At 35.2% G+C, this 15008-nt stretch overlaps 1 protein-coding gene across 3 annotated transcripts in view; it reads right to left on the reverse strand.

Moving 5' to 3' along the window:
- Nucleotides 1–1018: 1018 nt before the first annotated feature.
- FILIP1 (filamin A interacting protein 1) overlaps nt 1019–15008 on the reverse strand; it is a 217642-nt gene continuing 203652 nt past the window's right edge. For 2 of the 3 annotated variants that reach the window (XM_033103049.1, XM_033103045.1), the window contains exon 7: nt 1019–4739. In XM_033103049.1, the coding sequence (XP_032958940.1) occupies nt 4699–4739 (41 nt within the window). In that variant the 3' untranslated portion in view covers nt 1019–4698. The remainder of the gene's footprint in view (nt 4740–15008) is intronic. The other variant, XM_033103050.1, reaches the window with a different exon arrangement.

Consider the following 15008-nt stretch of genomic DNA (forward strand, 5'->3'; position numbering starts at 1 on the left):
TACATCTTTCATAGGTTTCTTGGGATTCATTAAATACAAATATCAAAAGTAGATTTAATGACATTTAAGAAAAAATTAAAAAGTATCGTGCAAACGTATCCTATTGCCAACAAACATGGCGCCAGGGAAGTCCCTGCAGTCTCTTGACCCAGGGGAAAAGTTGCTCATTAAAGGCGCTTCTAGCCCAGGCGTCAAGGGGAACACATGCATTTGAGCAAATCTGGTGGAAAGCCTGAGACGCCCCCTTCTGAGAAGCTGTGAAGTAAGCAGACAATGAGTTCTGGCCAGTGCTTTTAAACCTAGCGCACGGAAGGACTCCACTGCTCCTCTAAGAAGAGAGGCCACAGCTGCCCTGTGTGCAAGATCTCTAATATCTGCAACTTCCCTTTAGAAAGCATCTTCATTTTGACATCATCCATGCCTACTTTTTTAATATGTATATGTTTAAATAATAAACAGGAGAAACCCATTCCTGTGTCTCAAATAAGGCAAAAATAAGTGAGGAGTGGCTATGGCTATGGACCACCATTTCTGACACAGGCTGATAAATAAAAGGGGTCAGACCACAGCCTCACCATCACCGCCATCCCGCTTTGCTGAAACCATTCCCTGGCTGCCTATGTAGAGGCTGGGCTGTGGAATGCTGGCAAAACTACAGGAGTGTTTGCTCTACTGAGTAATCTATTGACAGCAGAAAGCAGTAAAGGAATATTTGAATGTTGATTGACAATGCCTTTGGGGAGGATAAAGGAGTGAGGGGAACGTTGTAACCAGTTTCCATCTCTTGGTGTCTTGCAGTTTTCATCTTCCTATAGAATCAAACTGTGATGTAACTCAGAGGAAAAGCATTTCTTATTTTGGCTGATCTGCTGTACTGCTTCTGCTTATTCAGATTAAAAACCACTATTTTTGACAAAATATGAAGTGCAGGAGTGAAAACTATTTTAAAGCAAACAATTTTAAGATGGAATACTCATTTAAAAGTATTTTAATTTTATGAATATTATGTTCCAACTCAAAAAAATATTGCACAGTGCTTTTATATCACAACTGTTATTTTTCTCACTGGTGAGATTTTGATGAAGTTGACTTTGGAAATAACACAGAGAATGTCTTAATTTGTTAAATAATTTCAATAACCTGTGATGAACTGAAAGCAGGATATTACATTCATATAAAAGACAAGTACATATCCATAAATTCACTTGGCTGTAGTGAAAAATAAACTTCTCATGTACTTAATAAAACTTAAAGGAGAGAAAAATTGAGAATGCTGTGAAAATAGAATGTAACTCCAAAATTTGTCAATGTACTCTTGTGCTTTTGAAAATCCATTAAATCTGCAAGACTTCTAAGAATATCTGATCACAATTTAAGTCTTTGATATTGGAGAAGCTAACATCTGATATTTTTAAAACAATCTAGATTAAATAAATACAAATTTGCACTGTTAAAAATAACAATTTATGAATGGTAAGGAAAAATTACCCAAATAACATAAACCAAAAAAACCCACCAGAAAAAAAAAATGTATCATGTCATGGCATCTATAAACATTTCTACTCAAATGTATGAATCTGCAGCATTTTCCCTATGTAACAAACACGGTAGTCATCATATCATTATGGAGTAAATGCTGAAAGATTTGGAGTAAATGCTGAAAGAACAAAATATTAGTGGTCACTAAACAAAGTTAATTCCATGAAACTCTCCCAATTCTTGAATTTATTACAATTTTTTTTCATCTTTGCCCTCTAATTAGTATTTTTAGCAGAGACGTAGCACTGGAGATCCAGAGGGGTATATACCCCTCAGGTGCCAGTTGTTTTTTTTAAACTTCCATTATGCATTTTTGTTATTTTTAGAACCATTGCTCATCAAATTCATGAACACACCCTACTTTTGCTCTATTTTTTATTCATTTCCAGGAAAATTCAACCATATCATAAAGACAAAGGACACAAACATAGTACATTGTCTCATGTAACACTCTTGCTCTGCCATTGATTTTTAGAAGCTGTGATTATTTCAGTAGTGTTGGTGTCTCTGTTAATGTTTAATCTAGATATTCCACCCATGATGTTTCTTTTTTATGATTGTCCTAAGATACAATTAATTCTTCACATTTTGTGAACGTTCCAGACATCTAACATCTGGAATGTTTACCCACTATTTTCATCAAACCGTAATATTTTATGAAATACTTGGAAAAAAAAATCTCTGTAGAAGATACCCTCAAAAAACACTATCAAAAAGAAAAGGGTAAAATAATGGATTAGTTTAATGTTGTGCCGTAAACTGGAAACACTGATTATGATTATACTTCAAAAAATATAATTATTCCATTCAAAACTGATTCTCGTTCATATTGATGATTGGAGATTTACTTACAATGAAAGATACAGAAATTATTTGAGCCTAGAATGGTGCCAGGTTTGCATGTGGGGGCAATTTTTTCGATTGGATGTAGATATTGGTATATGACTACTTATGATCTTGTTTGTTTATTCATCAGATAAGGATATAACTCTGGTGTTTCTATTTGCTGTTTTTAATATTCTATTTTATTTGAAAACAATTTTTAATTAATTTTTACTAATTTTACTCATCTATCACTCTGACTCCATTTGGATTTAAACAGAGGACTTTGCATGGGCAGAGAAAAGCTCAGTGTCCAGCTAAATGATTCTGACTGCACCATCATCCTCACTCTGCATTGCAAGTACCAAAGTTCATTATAAATTCAGGAGAAATGAAAACTCGGACCCAAATATATGTAAATTACTTCTAATATTTTAAATTAAAGTCAAGAAGTTTTTAAAGTCTTCTTCTCTAGCCTTTTCACTATTAGTGTAATAAAACTCCCACAAGTTGAACAAAAGTTATTTGCTTCAAATGCTAATCTGTGACATATCAGAATATTTTTGCCATCAGAAGTATAAACACTGGCAAATAGAGAACTTCACTGTGAGTGAAAAAACATAACAACACTAAATAAAACCCTTCTCTAATTGAAAACATCATTACAGTTCAGAAACGTTTGCAGAAAACAAAATCCATAACAATTTTTTTAATCTTCAAACATATACACTCTAGTTTTCTTAATCAGTAATCAAAAGCCCTGCAGGTTATGTGATGCGTTCACAATCATTCAAGCTAGGACAAGCCTACTGTAGCATTTCTTTTACTTACAAAAATCAAAACTAATTTTGCATAAAATATAATTATTTAATTTATAATACCTACTGAATAAGATTTGCTAATTCCATAAGGTATACCTTAAAACCTTATAAAGTTACATAGAGGAGAAATCCAACATAAAGTTTTCTATTCCAGAGACTCAGTGTGGACTCGCCTCTATGGGCTTATAAACCTGGGTACAACCTGTGGAGCTGGAGAAATGGGCCAACAGTATTACTTGTGTGGTTTTTATTATAGTTATCCTCGTGACATTCAGAAACATACTTTCATCTCAGATGAGATACATGATATAAAATTTCTGCGTTCAGAAATCAATGTGTCAAATCTTCATTTATCTTTAAAGAACTTACTGAAAACATGTCCACATTAACAAGGTCTTTTAAAAATACTTATATTATTAGGGTTTCAAGTATACTTTAGATGCACATTTTCACATAAACCTAAATTCAACAGCAGCTCTGACACTGAGCTTTGAGCAATGCATGTGCTTCTTACCTTTGAAGAATATATTCTCCAACCTATATGTGGTTCTGAAAATCTGTCCAAGTCCTATCTATCAAAAAAAAAAGTTATCTGTCTTGAGATTTCTCTTACCATCTTTAAAAAGGATGCTGATACTATTATCTAGTTCAGTTTTTATTTTCAGGCTTTCATTTAGGTAGATTGTGAGAAATAATCTTGATCTCCTGTTGTAAATCCTGTACATATAAGTAAATAATGAAAACAAATATAATTGAAGTGTAAGTTGAAACTGTTCCTATAATTCTTACAAATTAAACTCATACATCTCCTTTTGTTAATTTGTCCCACATGAAATCAATTCACCCAGAGTTCTTGGCACAGAACCAGAAAGAGCAACTTTAGAAACTGGCTTTAAGTATTTACAATTGAACTTTCAATCAGAGCTTTATTTGTTAGTGTTGACCCACGATCAGAACCACAGCATGGTACAAGCAATAATAAAATCTCTTCCAGAATCTCCTGCTTCTGTTCTATATCTTGAATTTACCCCAGGAAATACAGAGAGTGTTGTACTTTCTTTTCTTCAGAAATACCAAATTGATAAAATAATTAGAGGTTACTGCTTTGAATGCACCAATACCAATGTTTTGAAGAACTGACCATGGAGTCTACAGATACATGTGCCATAGACTATGAAAAAGGAAACACTTTAGGAAAAAAGAAATCACATTACAAAGTGTATTATAAAAATAAGTTACATAGCATGTGCCCATGGACCTGAAAGCTTTGCAAAAGGAAATTTCTTTTGACACAAAGATTGAATTGCTCTTGCTACCTATTTTCATATTATCAGCGACTCCATTTTCAGCTTTTACGTTACATCCTCAAAACAATTCCACTGTAAGTAGGAAACTATTTCCAGTAGTGATCAGTAGCATAGAGAACCTTAGTGATGATGGAGGGCTGCAGAAATATTATCCATTCAACAGGGTTCAGAGGAAGTACACACACCCAGTATGTGCTTGGTTTACCATTTCATCTGGAGTTCATACGTAACTGGTGAATGATGATGCTTTCTACAAAGAGAAGAAAGATACAGCATTTTCAATTAAACTGAAACTCAAATCAGTAGTTTATGTGAGGATCAATACCACATAATAGATGTTAAACAACAAAACAAACAAAAACAGGTACATGAGCCCAATAGCTTCTCCTGCAGTTCTCTACTATTCTTGCGTAACTTCTTTATATTAACATATGTGCTTTACCTCCCAAATTCTTAAAACTTTTTAGAAACCATGTCTAATAGTCTAATAATATTAGATTGATTTTACTCGAGGAAAGAACTGAACACAAACACCGTAATTATAATACTATATACAAGCCCCATAGTGGGAAACCAGATTATTTCCTAGAAGTACTGTAACTCTCCCAGTCATACTGTTCTGAACAATATTCACATACTTTTAATGGGTGTGAATTTCAGTTTTAATAAGGAAATATTATCCTTAAGAAGTCAATAGATACAAATGACCCACTTTTGTCTCTGACTGCTTCTTTTTTGCATCATTCTGTATATGATTTTAAATCAAAATTCATTCTTATAAAAATGAATTTATTTATTTATTTACTTTTACTTATAAAAGTAAATAAAAAATAGATTGAGGTTGTATTTAGAACAGTACCAGCCACGTATGGGTGTGTAATATTTATACTTATCAATTAATTTCACTTTTATCTTAATCTTTATGCCGTTATAAACATGTATCACTTTTCTCATTCTGTCAAGGTTTATTTATTGAGGCTCAACCACGTGCCTATCACTGTGCTAGGCATGGAAATACGTCAGTGGGCAAAATGAAACAGTCCTGCCATTGCTGAGATTATAAACGGCAGAGGAAAGAAATAACGAAGCCTCAAATAGTTTTTCTGTCTGGGAAATGTATTACCTCCCTGTCAACATATGGCAATGTTCTAAGTGTAAAAAATAACATCAAGGTTTATCAATAGCATAAGGAAATTTCCACCTATTATTTTCACTTTAACTTAAAGTACTATTTACGCTTCTTTTTACTTAGGTAATTAAAATCTAAATAAATATTAATTAAAGCATATTATGCCATAGACCTATAGATTCGTGCTAATTATGTACATTGAGTGATCGATCCTCTATCAAAAACAAAATGTTTCTTAATTTGGTTTCATTAACTTTACTTTATGCTGACCACTAGGTGGAGATATTTCCATTCCTTCCTTCAACTTTTCAAGTTGAATTTGGGAAAAAACAGGTACGAAAGCAAAGTAAAATGAAATATATAAATGTTTTATACATTTAATAATATTTAGCTATGAAGCTTTTAAGACATACATACGATTTTTTTATCTCTCTTTTTTTTTAATGGGAAAATTGGTCTGGCTTCATATTTTTTCAATGCCTAAAAACACAACAAAATCTTCAGGCAAAAATTAAAAACACGAATTAAAATATTGTGTAGTTAAAAATCATGGTCTAAAATAAAAATGCTATTTCCCACTCAAATTTTTTCTTTTTAAAAATTTCTGTAATTTTCAAAAAGTGAAAACACATAGGTCTCAAATTTAGCTAATAGAATTAAAGCAGCTTCTCTGTTTTCCTCCCTTAAGAAAGCATAGAAAACATAAATTTAAAAGAGTGAAATCCAGAAATGTCCTTATTGTAGATGTAATTCAAAATGCTTGTGCCTTTGTTTCCTCACAACAAAATGAGAGCATTAGAGATCATCTTTAACGTCCCTTGTGGGGCTAATATTTTGTTTTACTACAATACCTTCTCTCACCTTGAGTGTGCAGACCTCTAAATTCCTAGAGTTACCTTCTCTTAATCCTAGCATTTTGTAATCCCCATAATAATAATAGTTTTTCAGAATTATCATTTGGTAAAAATATATATGGCAAAAGGGTCCATACATAGAAGAAACAATGTCTTGGTTGGACCATTACATTTCATTATTATATTTAAATTAGCAAACTGATAATCCACGCGTCGTATACATACTAATGATATTAATCAGATTATGTTATTAAAAAGTGTCTCAAAAATACTTGACAATGTCAAATAGAATTTATTCTACTTTAATAATAAATGATGGTGTTTATTTTATAAACTTTATTTAAAGGAATACAATTGGGTGGGAGATGAGGGTAAGGGGGATCAAATATATGGTGATAGAAGGAGAACTGACTCCGGGTGGTGAACACACAATGTTATTTATAGATGATGTAATACAGAATTGTACACCTGAAATCTATGTAATTTTACTAACAATTGTCACCCCAATAAATTTAAAAAAAAAAAAGAATGTCCCATGCAATATTTGGGACATATTTGTAATAAAAAAATTATTAAAAAAAAAACTTTATTTAAAGGAATACAATTAAGCTCAAGTTATTTTGTTTTATACATGAAGGCATATTTCATCTTGTTTCTAGAGATATTGAGAAAATATCTATATGATAGTGGCCCTATTAATTGAAATTTATTAATCATATTTATTAAATCTGTTTGCTTATTACCTGTTTTCCCCAAATCTATAAACAATACACAAAATTGCGAGAAATGAAAATAAAATGTTGTTTTAAGTCATTAAATTTTGTGATGACTCATTACACAGCAAAACCATCTGATGCATATGGAATCAGCAAAGAAAAATTATTTAGGGATTAATGCCATTATTTGTATTTTTTTTTAAAGGCAGAATTCCCAAGTCTCTCTCTTTTTTTCATGATTTAGTACAATAAAACGTCATAAATTTTATTGAAGTTACAAAGTCAGTGAGCAAATCTTATCCCATCTCCTATTCTGTCTTCACTTCATCTCAGACTAAGACCCAATTATAGGTCAGTTGAGGCCTCTAAAGAGACCTAAGTAAAATGAGGTATAATTCTGTAATAATTTTTCTGATATTAGTAATTTGTACAATAAATATCAGGCAGATTGAGACCAAATGCCATAGTTAAATACCACCTCTATTAGCAAATTCAAAATAGCAAGGCACTTAAACTTGGGGCCTTCTGATGTGCAGACATTTAATAGTATAGTTTCCTTTTTGTCTATTTGGAAGAAGCAAAATTACCTCTAAGCCTGAATCAACATATATTCATGGGGACATTGAATTTTTATATATTTTTAACATTAAAAGTTTACCAAAAGCACTTAATGACATTTTCTTCTATATGTTTCTCTCAAGTGTTATCTTGATGTTTTTTCCTTAAGAAGTTTCAGGTAACCTATTAAATACATTATTTGTTATTATGATATATTACAAAATGATGTGGCTTATCAATTCATTCTTTTGTTACACTAGCTATTAGATAACTTCCATAGATAGGAAGTTTAACATAGTATCTATTCCTAATTACACTTTTACACTTGACTTTGGAACTCACTAACTGTTCACCCTCCTTGGGTGGTATACCAAAACCACTGGCCAGCCAGATGACTTGAGATCCACAAGACAGGATCTGAGGAGAAATTTGCATGAGACTGTCTCCTGAGCGCTAGAGTGGGGCAACCTGGCAACAAATTGGAATTCTGATTCCCCTCAGGAGAGCTCCTTGGCTGTGGAGTAGGAAAGATGTACTGCTTGGAAAGCCAATGCCTTCCTCCCAAGCAATGCATATGTTTATGCTCTGCCAAACTCTCTGCAAGGGAACACTTGAGCTCTGAATTTTAAAAATCTACTCTAGTAAATGAGACCAGATCACTTTAATAGATAGCCTCTACGTTCACACACCAAAGAAAAAACATAGCAGAAGTTCAATGTATAGCAGGACTTTGCACCAGCAAAGGAGGGCTGCTTCATCCACAAGAAACACCAAGTTACAGAAAACATTTCCTCTTGGATTTTGCATGAATTTGGCTGACTTGTGGCCTGCTTCCTATGTCCCATGGCTCTCTACTCTCCAGGGGCTCTGTCTGGAGAGTACGGCACCAGCTTCGGGCTGTGCTGTTCTTCCTGTCGACCAGCTATGAAACCCAGCTTTGAATTTGCTGCCCGTAGAGTAATTTATCCACCTGCAAAAATGTGCTACATTCTATATACCTTTTAGATGTCAGAGCACCTAGATAATGTTTACTTTTGGGGTTCTCATTTTAATAAACTGCTTCAGCATTTAGTCCTGTTATTATCACATTCAGAAGTTAATGAGAGCTCTGATAAAACATCTGTTTTAAATAGGAAGTCCAATAAACTTCCTCTGTTGACTTGGACTTGTATTCCTTCTTTTGGATTTAGTTCAGCTAATTAAAACTACTTCCGCTAATCAGTTCTGTCATTTGTTTCAGGAAACTTTTGAACCAGATGATATAAATTCTCTTGGGATTTCTCAACCACCTAAAAGTTTATTTGCTTCCTTCCAAAACATTTCCCACTCCATCATCAGCCCAAATCATCCCCTTACCTCCCCAGATTGCAGGAGTTAATAACCACAGTTATGACTAGTCATTTCCTTTTCAGGCAAACTAATTCTTTCTCTCACATAGATTACTATTTCCCATATAAAAGCAAGTTGGAACTAGTTCTTTCACGTATAACATTATATATATATATATATATACACATATATACTATATACTATATTTTATGTTATATATATATATATATATACACACACACACACACACACAAACACACTTTATTTTTAAAAAGCTAAATAGTGGAAAAAATAGGTAAGTAATTGAGTCAAGCACGCTCAGGTTCTACTTTTCTGAACACAGATGCTAAATGCCTAGGTTGATCTAAGTCTATGACTGGTCCCAAAATAGCATGGGAAATAACATTATGTGTGAAAATTGAGAAGAACATTGCGCTTTTTAGTAAGAACAGCAATATTCATCAAAGTATTGTTAGAACTTTGACACATAGTTTCTATGTAGATACATCAACATCTCAAAATCCTTTGACAATATTATTTTGGCCCAATGAACATGGGTGTTGTAGTCTATGTATGAATACACACTTTGCTCATTTGAAGTAGTTTCATATGAAATAGTGAATAATGTACTGGGAGAAACTGAAGACCTGGCTTCATCATTAACGAGATGGTTAGACATCTTTAAGCCTTGAGGTTTTTCTTGTTTTGTTTTTGTTTTCATCTTTAATAATAGAGATAATTATCTTCTAAAGTCTGGTTCATCTCTAACCAGTCCTTGACTTTGCAATGCTGTCCATCACACATTAGCACAAACAGAGAGGCCAAAACTACTTTTACCAGAAAAGCTCCTTTTACCATTAGCTCTTAGGAAAAGCACTGTGGCAGAATCCTTTAAGTTGTTTGTAAACAATAGTGAAACATATCATATTATGACATAAGAAGGAATGCCAGAATCATAAAAGATTATATAGAACTAAATGCTAAACCAAACCAAGGTAGGATGATTTGCCAAAGGTTACACAGCCTTACTCAGATCTCCTGGTTTTCAGTCCTATCTCAGGTATCTAGTCCATTGTTCAGCAATCCACCTTGTCTGGATGTTCACCTTGATATCTATTCTAAATCTTAAATTCTGTTTATTGGTGTAGTTGGGCTCTTTAAAATGAAAGTCTCTGTGACCTATTTTAGAGGGTCCTTCATGAACCCGAAGACCAGGACAAATCACCCAAAACTTTCTCTTTCCTGAAGTATCATCCATGCTCCTCGGGGAAAGTCAGAGAGGGTGAGGAAAGAGTCATTCATAATTCATTCAAGTATGTTTATACTTCACAGAAACCTCTCGGGCCCCCTTAGTTCTCCACATGTGTGAGGTCTTCAGAGGTGAAAACTCCTGAGTCCCGGACTCCTGGCTATTTTGCATCCATTACCTGCCATGTTGCCTCTGGAAGGAAGTAGAAGTAATTTACACTATCCAGAATGGCAGTATTTGGATTTCTTCTAATTCCACAATCTCTTTATCTCCATGTTCTCACACATGATTTATCAGTACACTCCACATCATTCTCACAGGCTTGCATTGCAGACAAAGGGAAGAAGCAAGAACACCTCTTTCTTCCCCAACTTCCAGCCATCCTTCAACTGCTGGTACCAAGTTTTTTTTTTTACAGCAATGGACAAGCTTATATTCCAGGATAGGTTCTGAAATAATGGTTTGTGTTCCTAGTGGCAACAATGTTTTTAAAAGAGACTTTGAAGGGAAGGACACAACCATCAGAAGCAAAAGTAGGAGAAAGGGCAATCCAGGGAGAAGGAACAAGTTGATCAAGTCAAGGAAAGGTGGCCTGGTCTGCTATGCAAATTCTTCTGTGCTCCTGGTACAGGGGGTGGGGGGGTGGGGGGGGGTTGTAGGAGTCCAGATGAGGGAAAGGGAAGGATGCTCAGAAAAAAGGAGGGGTAGAGAGCCAGATCACAGAGAGCCTTGAGTGCCATACCAAGGAGTTGGCATTGTACTCTGTAGGTAATGAGGAACCTCTCAAGGGTTTTCAAATAGAAGAGTGGTATGATCAACTTGCACTTTGGAAAACAAAATGAAAAATGAATCAGAGGGTTTTAAGGCTGGACGTTATGAGATCAGTTAGGAGTGTACCAGAGAAATCCAGATGAGAAGTAATTAAAACCTCAACTCAGGCAGTGGTAGAAGAAACAGAGATGTCAGTTCAGCTGCTAAAGGTGTTAGAGGGTTATGAGAATAGTTGAATGCGTCTACTTGACGGGTGAGGGAGAAAGGGGAGCCTAAAATGGCTACCAAATTTCTAGTTCAAGTGGTTTGGGTAGATCAAGACAATCCTGTAAAGGTGGAGAATAATAAAAGAAGAAGCCTTAGAAGAGGGATGGAGAAGGTGCTGAGAATGGCTTTTAGACAAAGTAAGTTGGAGACAGCAGTTTGGTAGTCACCAGCATATGGGTGATAACTAAAACCATGGGAGTGCAAAAAATAACCAGAATGAGCCCGTAGTGTTGAAAAATAGCTTTTGATAGAATGAGGTGATAGAACACTTAAGATGTAGGCATAAAATAAGGAGCCAGCAAGGGAAATAGGCAGAGCTGTCAGAGAAGCCAAAGGAAAACCAAAGGAAATTAGAAGATTTAGTCACAGAGTGAGAAAAGCGCAACCTCACTCTACTTTTACTCTTATCAGAGATTAGATTTGAAGTTCATTTTCTGAAAAAAACTGACCTAAGAAGTTCTGGGACTAAGCACAAGAATGGGCACATAGACTGAATACAGAGGAGTGAAAAGTTGACACGCTGAACTGTAAGATTCTCCATCTCACTCCCCCTGATCTATTCCCGAAATACAGACAGCTTGCGTCAGGGAGGTTACTGAAGGATTTTCCTCTGCAGAACGTACTGGAAGATACACTTCCAGATGATAGATTGATAGATAGATAGATAGATAGATAGATAGATAGATAGATAGATAGATAGATAGATAGATAAAGACAGACTGTTAAGCAAAAGAAGTAGAGATTAAAAAAAACAAATCCAGGAAACCAAGGATTCAACATAGGCAAATAGAGAACAGGATAACAACTGTGCAGCAGGCCTAGAAGACAAGTGGTCCAGACTCAGTAGGGAAGCATAGGGCTGAACTAAGAAGGCCTCTGAGGAAAAACATGAAACTGATGTGTTTTTAAGTATTTGGAAAAATTACTGGTAGGTGTTTGGCAGATCTATTGGAGCATATGGAAAAAATAAAGATAGATACATAGAAAACCAAGCAGATAAAAAATTGAAGCAATTATTCTTTAGAAGGGGAAAAGAGGTAATAAGAAGGCAACAAAATCACAGTACACCACTTTCCTCAGCCGGGAACAATATACATGATAAACATAAATATATAACCATGCAAATGCTGACAGCTGATTTACACACACAAAAATATGTGTGATGTAATCATGTTGGAAGGATGGGGAAAAGGAAAGAGGGGACTTGTGAAAGGACTAAATCCTCAACCATCAAAACAATAATGGGAAGACAAAAAAATCATATCTAAAATTGATAAATAAAAAGTCAGAGTACAAGTACATTATTTAGAAATATGAAGATAAATACCAGAAGAAACAGTTAAAAGTCAGAAATTATTTTCTCCAGGCAGCTAACTTGAGGGAAAAGGGGAGTGAGGTACGGAACAGATGTTTTCGTTGTCTTTTAGCACTGGCTTTTATTTTAACTATGTATACAAATTACTTTAACAAGAACAAAAGGTAGTTAAAGAATAAATGGAAAGTATGGAAGTGGAGGCAGAAAAGTTTGAGTGTTCTGTCAATGGTTTAACTGGACAGGAAGAAGATGGGGCAGTACCTAAAGAGGACTGCACAGTTGAAGGAAGAATTGTACTAAAATGGAAGAGGCCAGAGGATATGTATATCCTGTGTGGAGGTAACAGGTGAAAAGAAGTTGAAAGAGCAGAGGACGAGGAGAAAAGCAATGAGGAGACCTGGGTGAGGAGGTAGGAGGTAAACACTAAACCTCATCTGGGTTGGGAAAATTTTGGAACCATACATTCCCGTTTACTAGGAAACACTCTCTGTGTTCATCTTGTTACCTCTCTCTCTCTCTCTGCCTTGCAACCTCCCATATAAATGTGTTCTTTCTATCTGATATCCCTGGGATTTTCCCAATCAGGAAAGTCTCATTCTTTCCCCAGTATTCTGATTCTATGAGAGAATGAGAAATCCCAAACTCTGTACATTTTACATTCGTGGGCATGTTTTCATTTCCCTGAAATTATACTCTTCCCACAGTACACATCAAAGCTATTTCTTCACTCTCTTCTTGAAGATATTCAAGTAAGACATCTGGTAACACTGTACCCTCAATGAATATACTAAAATCTCTAGAGAGCCAAATTGTCACCCATTAACTTGTCCTCACTAAAAATCTGATAAAAATGCCAGTAGAAACTGAATGACACTGTTTAAGCAGGTGACCTAGACAGGAGGGTCATTTATTTTCAAGAAATGATAAATACCTGTAGGGCCATGTCCCATACAGGATCGTTTCTGGTAACATGCGTGCTGCATGGCCACCATCATAGTGTGCTGAAATGGTAGGCACACGGAAATTATTCTCAAGAGGGGAAGACAAGGGCATCCTCTGCAGTTGTGCAGACTGTGCCCTGCACGTCACATCCCCTGCGAGTGCCATGACATCGAAATTGGTGGAAATGGCAACCCCCTTTGCTCCCCAGGGTGGGATCTGAGCAGCAGGTATACGCAGGAGCTCTGGTAAGACCCTTTTTATTTTACGACACAATACTATGTTTCAAGACAGGGAAAAGACTGATCTTTTAATCCCATTCACTCTTATAAAAGCACATTAAACTGCGTCTTAAAAACATCATACTCACAAATGGAAGCTGGAATTGAGGTGGATTTAATCCCCCCACCTCTTATTCCCAGTGGATTTCATTTCTAATACGTACTTTAGAAAAAAGCTATCCAATAAATGTAGAGTTCGTTCTAAAATTACAAAGAAAAACGGCCATGGTGGTTGCTCTTTATCATTTCTGTAAAGTGAATATGTGTTGTTCTGCCAAGTTTTCTTAGCAGTTGTACTTTGTAGGTGGCTCTGTTCCAAGACAGATGTATAAACATCCTGTACATGTAGTTAAGCCATTCGGAGCACTCTCCCTGCGGATGGTATGGATTTCCAGGCAGAAATGACGTAAGCATGGTGTGAGCAGGTAAAAGTAAAAGCAGCAACAGTGACAATGAGATTATGACAGAAGTCACTGAAAAATGGCAGGTGAAATCAAAAGGAATGCACTGTGTCATACTTTTGACACCCTCATTTACTTAAATCCAGTATGCTATGGTACAGTAACACCCAAATGCCAGAGATTATCCTTGTTTTTGAAAGGGATGGATGTCCACTTTACAAAAGGAGGATAATTTCCTTAAGGAAATAAAAAAATACAAGCCAGTATTAGAAATCACAAGATCTCTCGTTTAAACTTGTTCAAAATCGTATTTCATAAAATCTTTATTCTCAGTCTCTCTCTTATTCTACCTTGAAATCCTATTAGTATGGCATGTCTACCATGCTTGCTCAACATTTTTTAATACATATTCTGAGAACTGATGAGCTGTAGGCAACAGAGATCTGTGAGGCATCTACCCCCATCATGTCCAATTCAAGTCCAAGTTCTCAAGGGATCGGAAATCCAGTGTAGAAAGAAACTAGAAGAGTCTCTTTATCATGAAGCATGCTGAGTCATGGGCTAAAAACTAATCCTACACAGTTTTCTTTAAATCTACTTTTTCCCAAATCTCAAGAGCAGGGACTATACAAATAATTTTGGAACCCTCATAATTCAGAAGTGGAAAAATAACCTGCAATTTTGTAGTTATTTTATTTTTGTAAAGTTCA

Source organism: Rhinolophus ferrumequinum, chromosome 3 (assembly GCF_004115265.2).
Source record: "Rhinolophus ferrumequinum isolate MPI-CBG mRhiFer1 chromosome 3, mRhiFer1_v1.p, whole genome shotgun sequence".
In the NCBI taxonomy this organism is placed as follows: Eukaryota; Metazoa; Chordata; class Mammalia; order Chiroptera; family Rhinolophidae; genus Rhinolophus; species Rhinolophus ferrumequinum.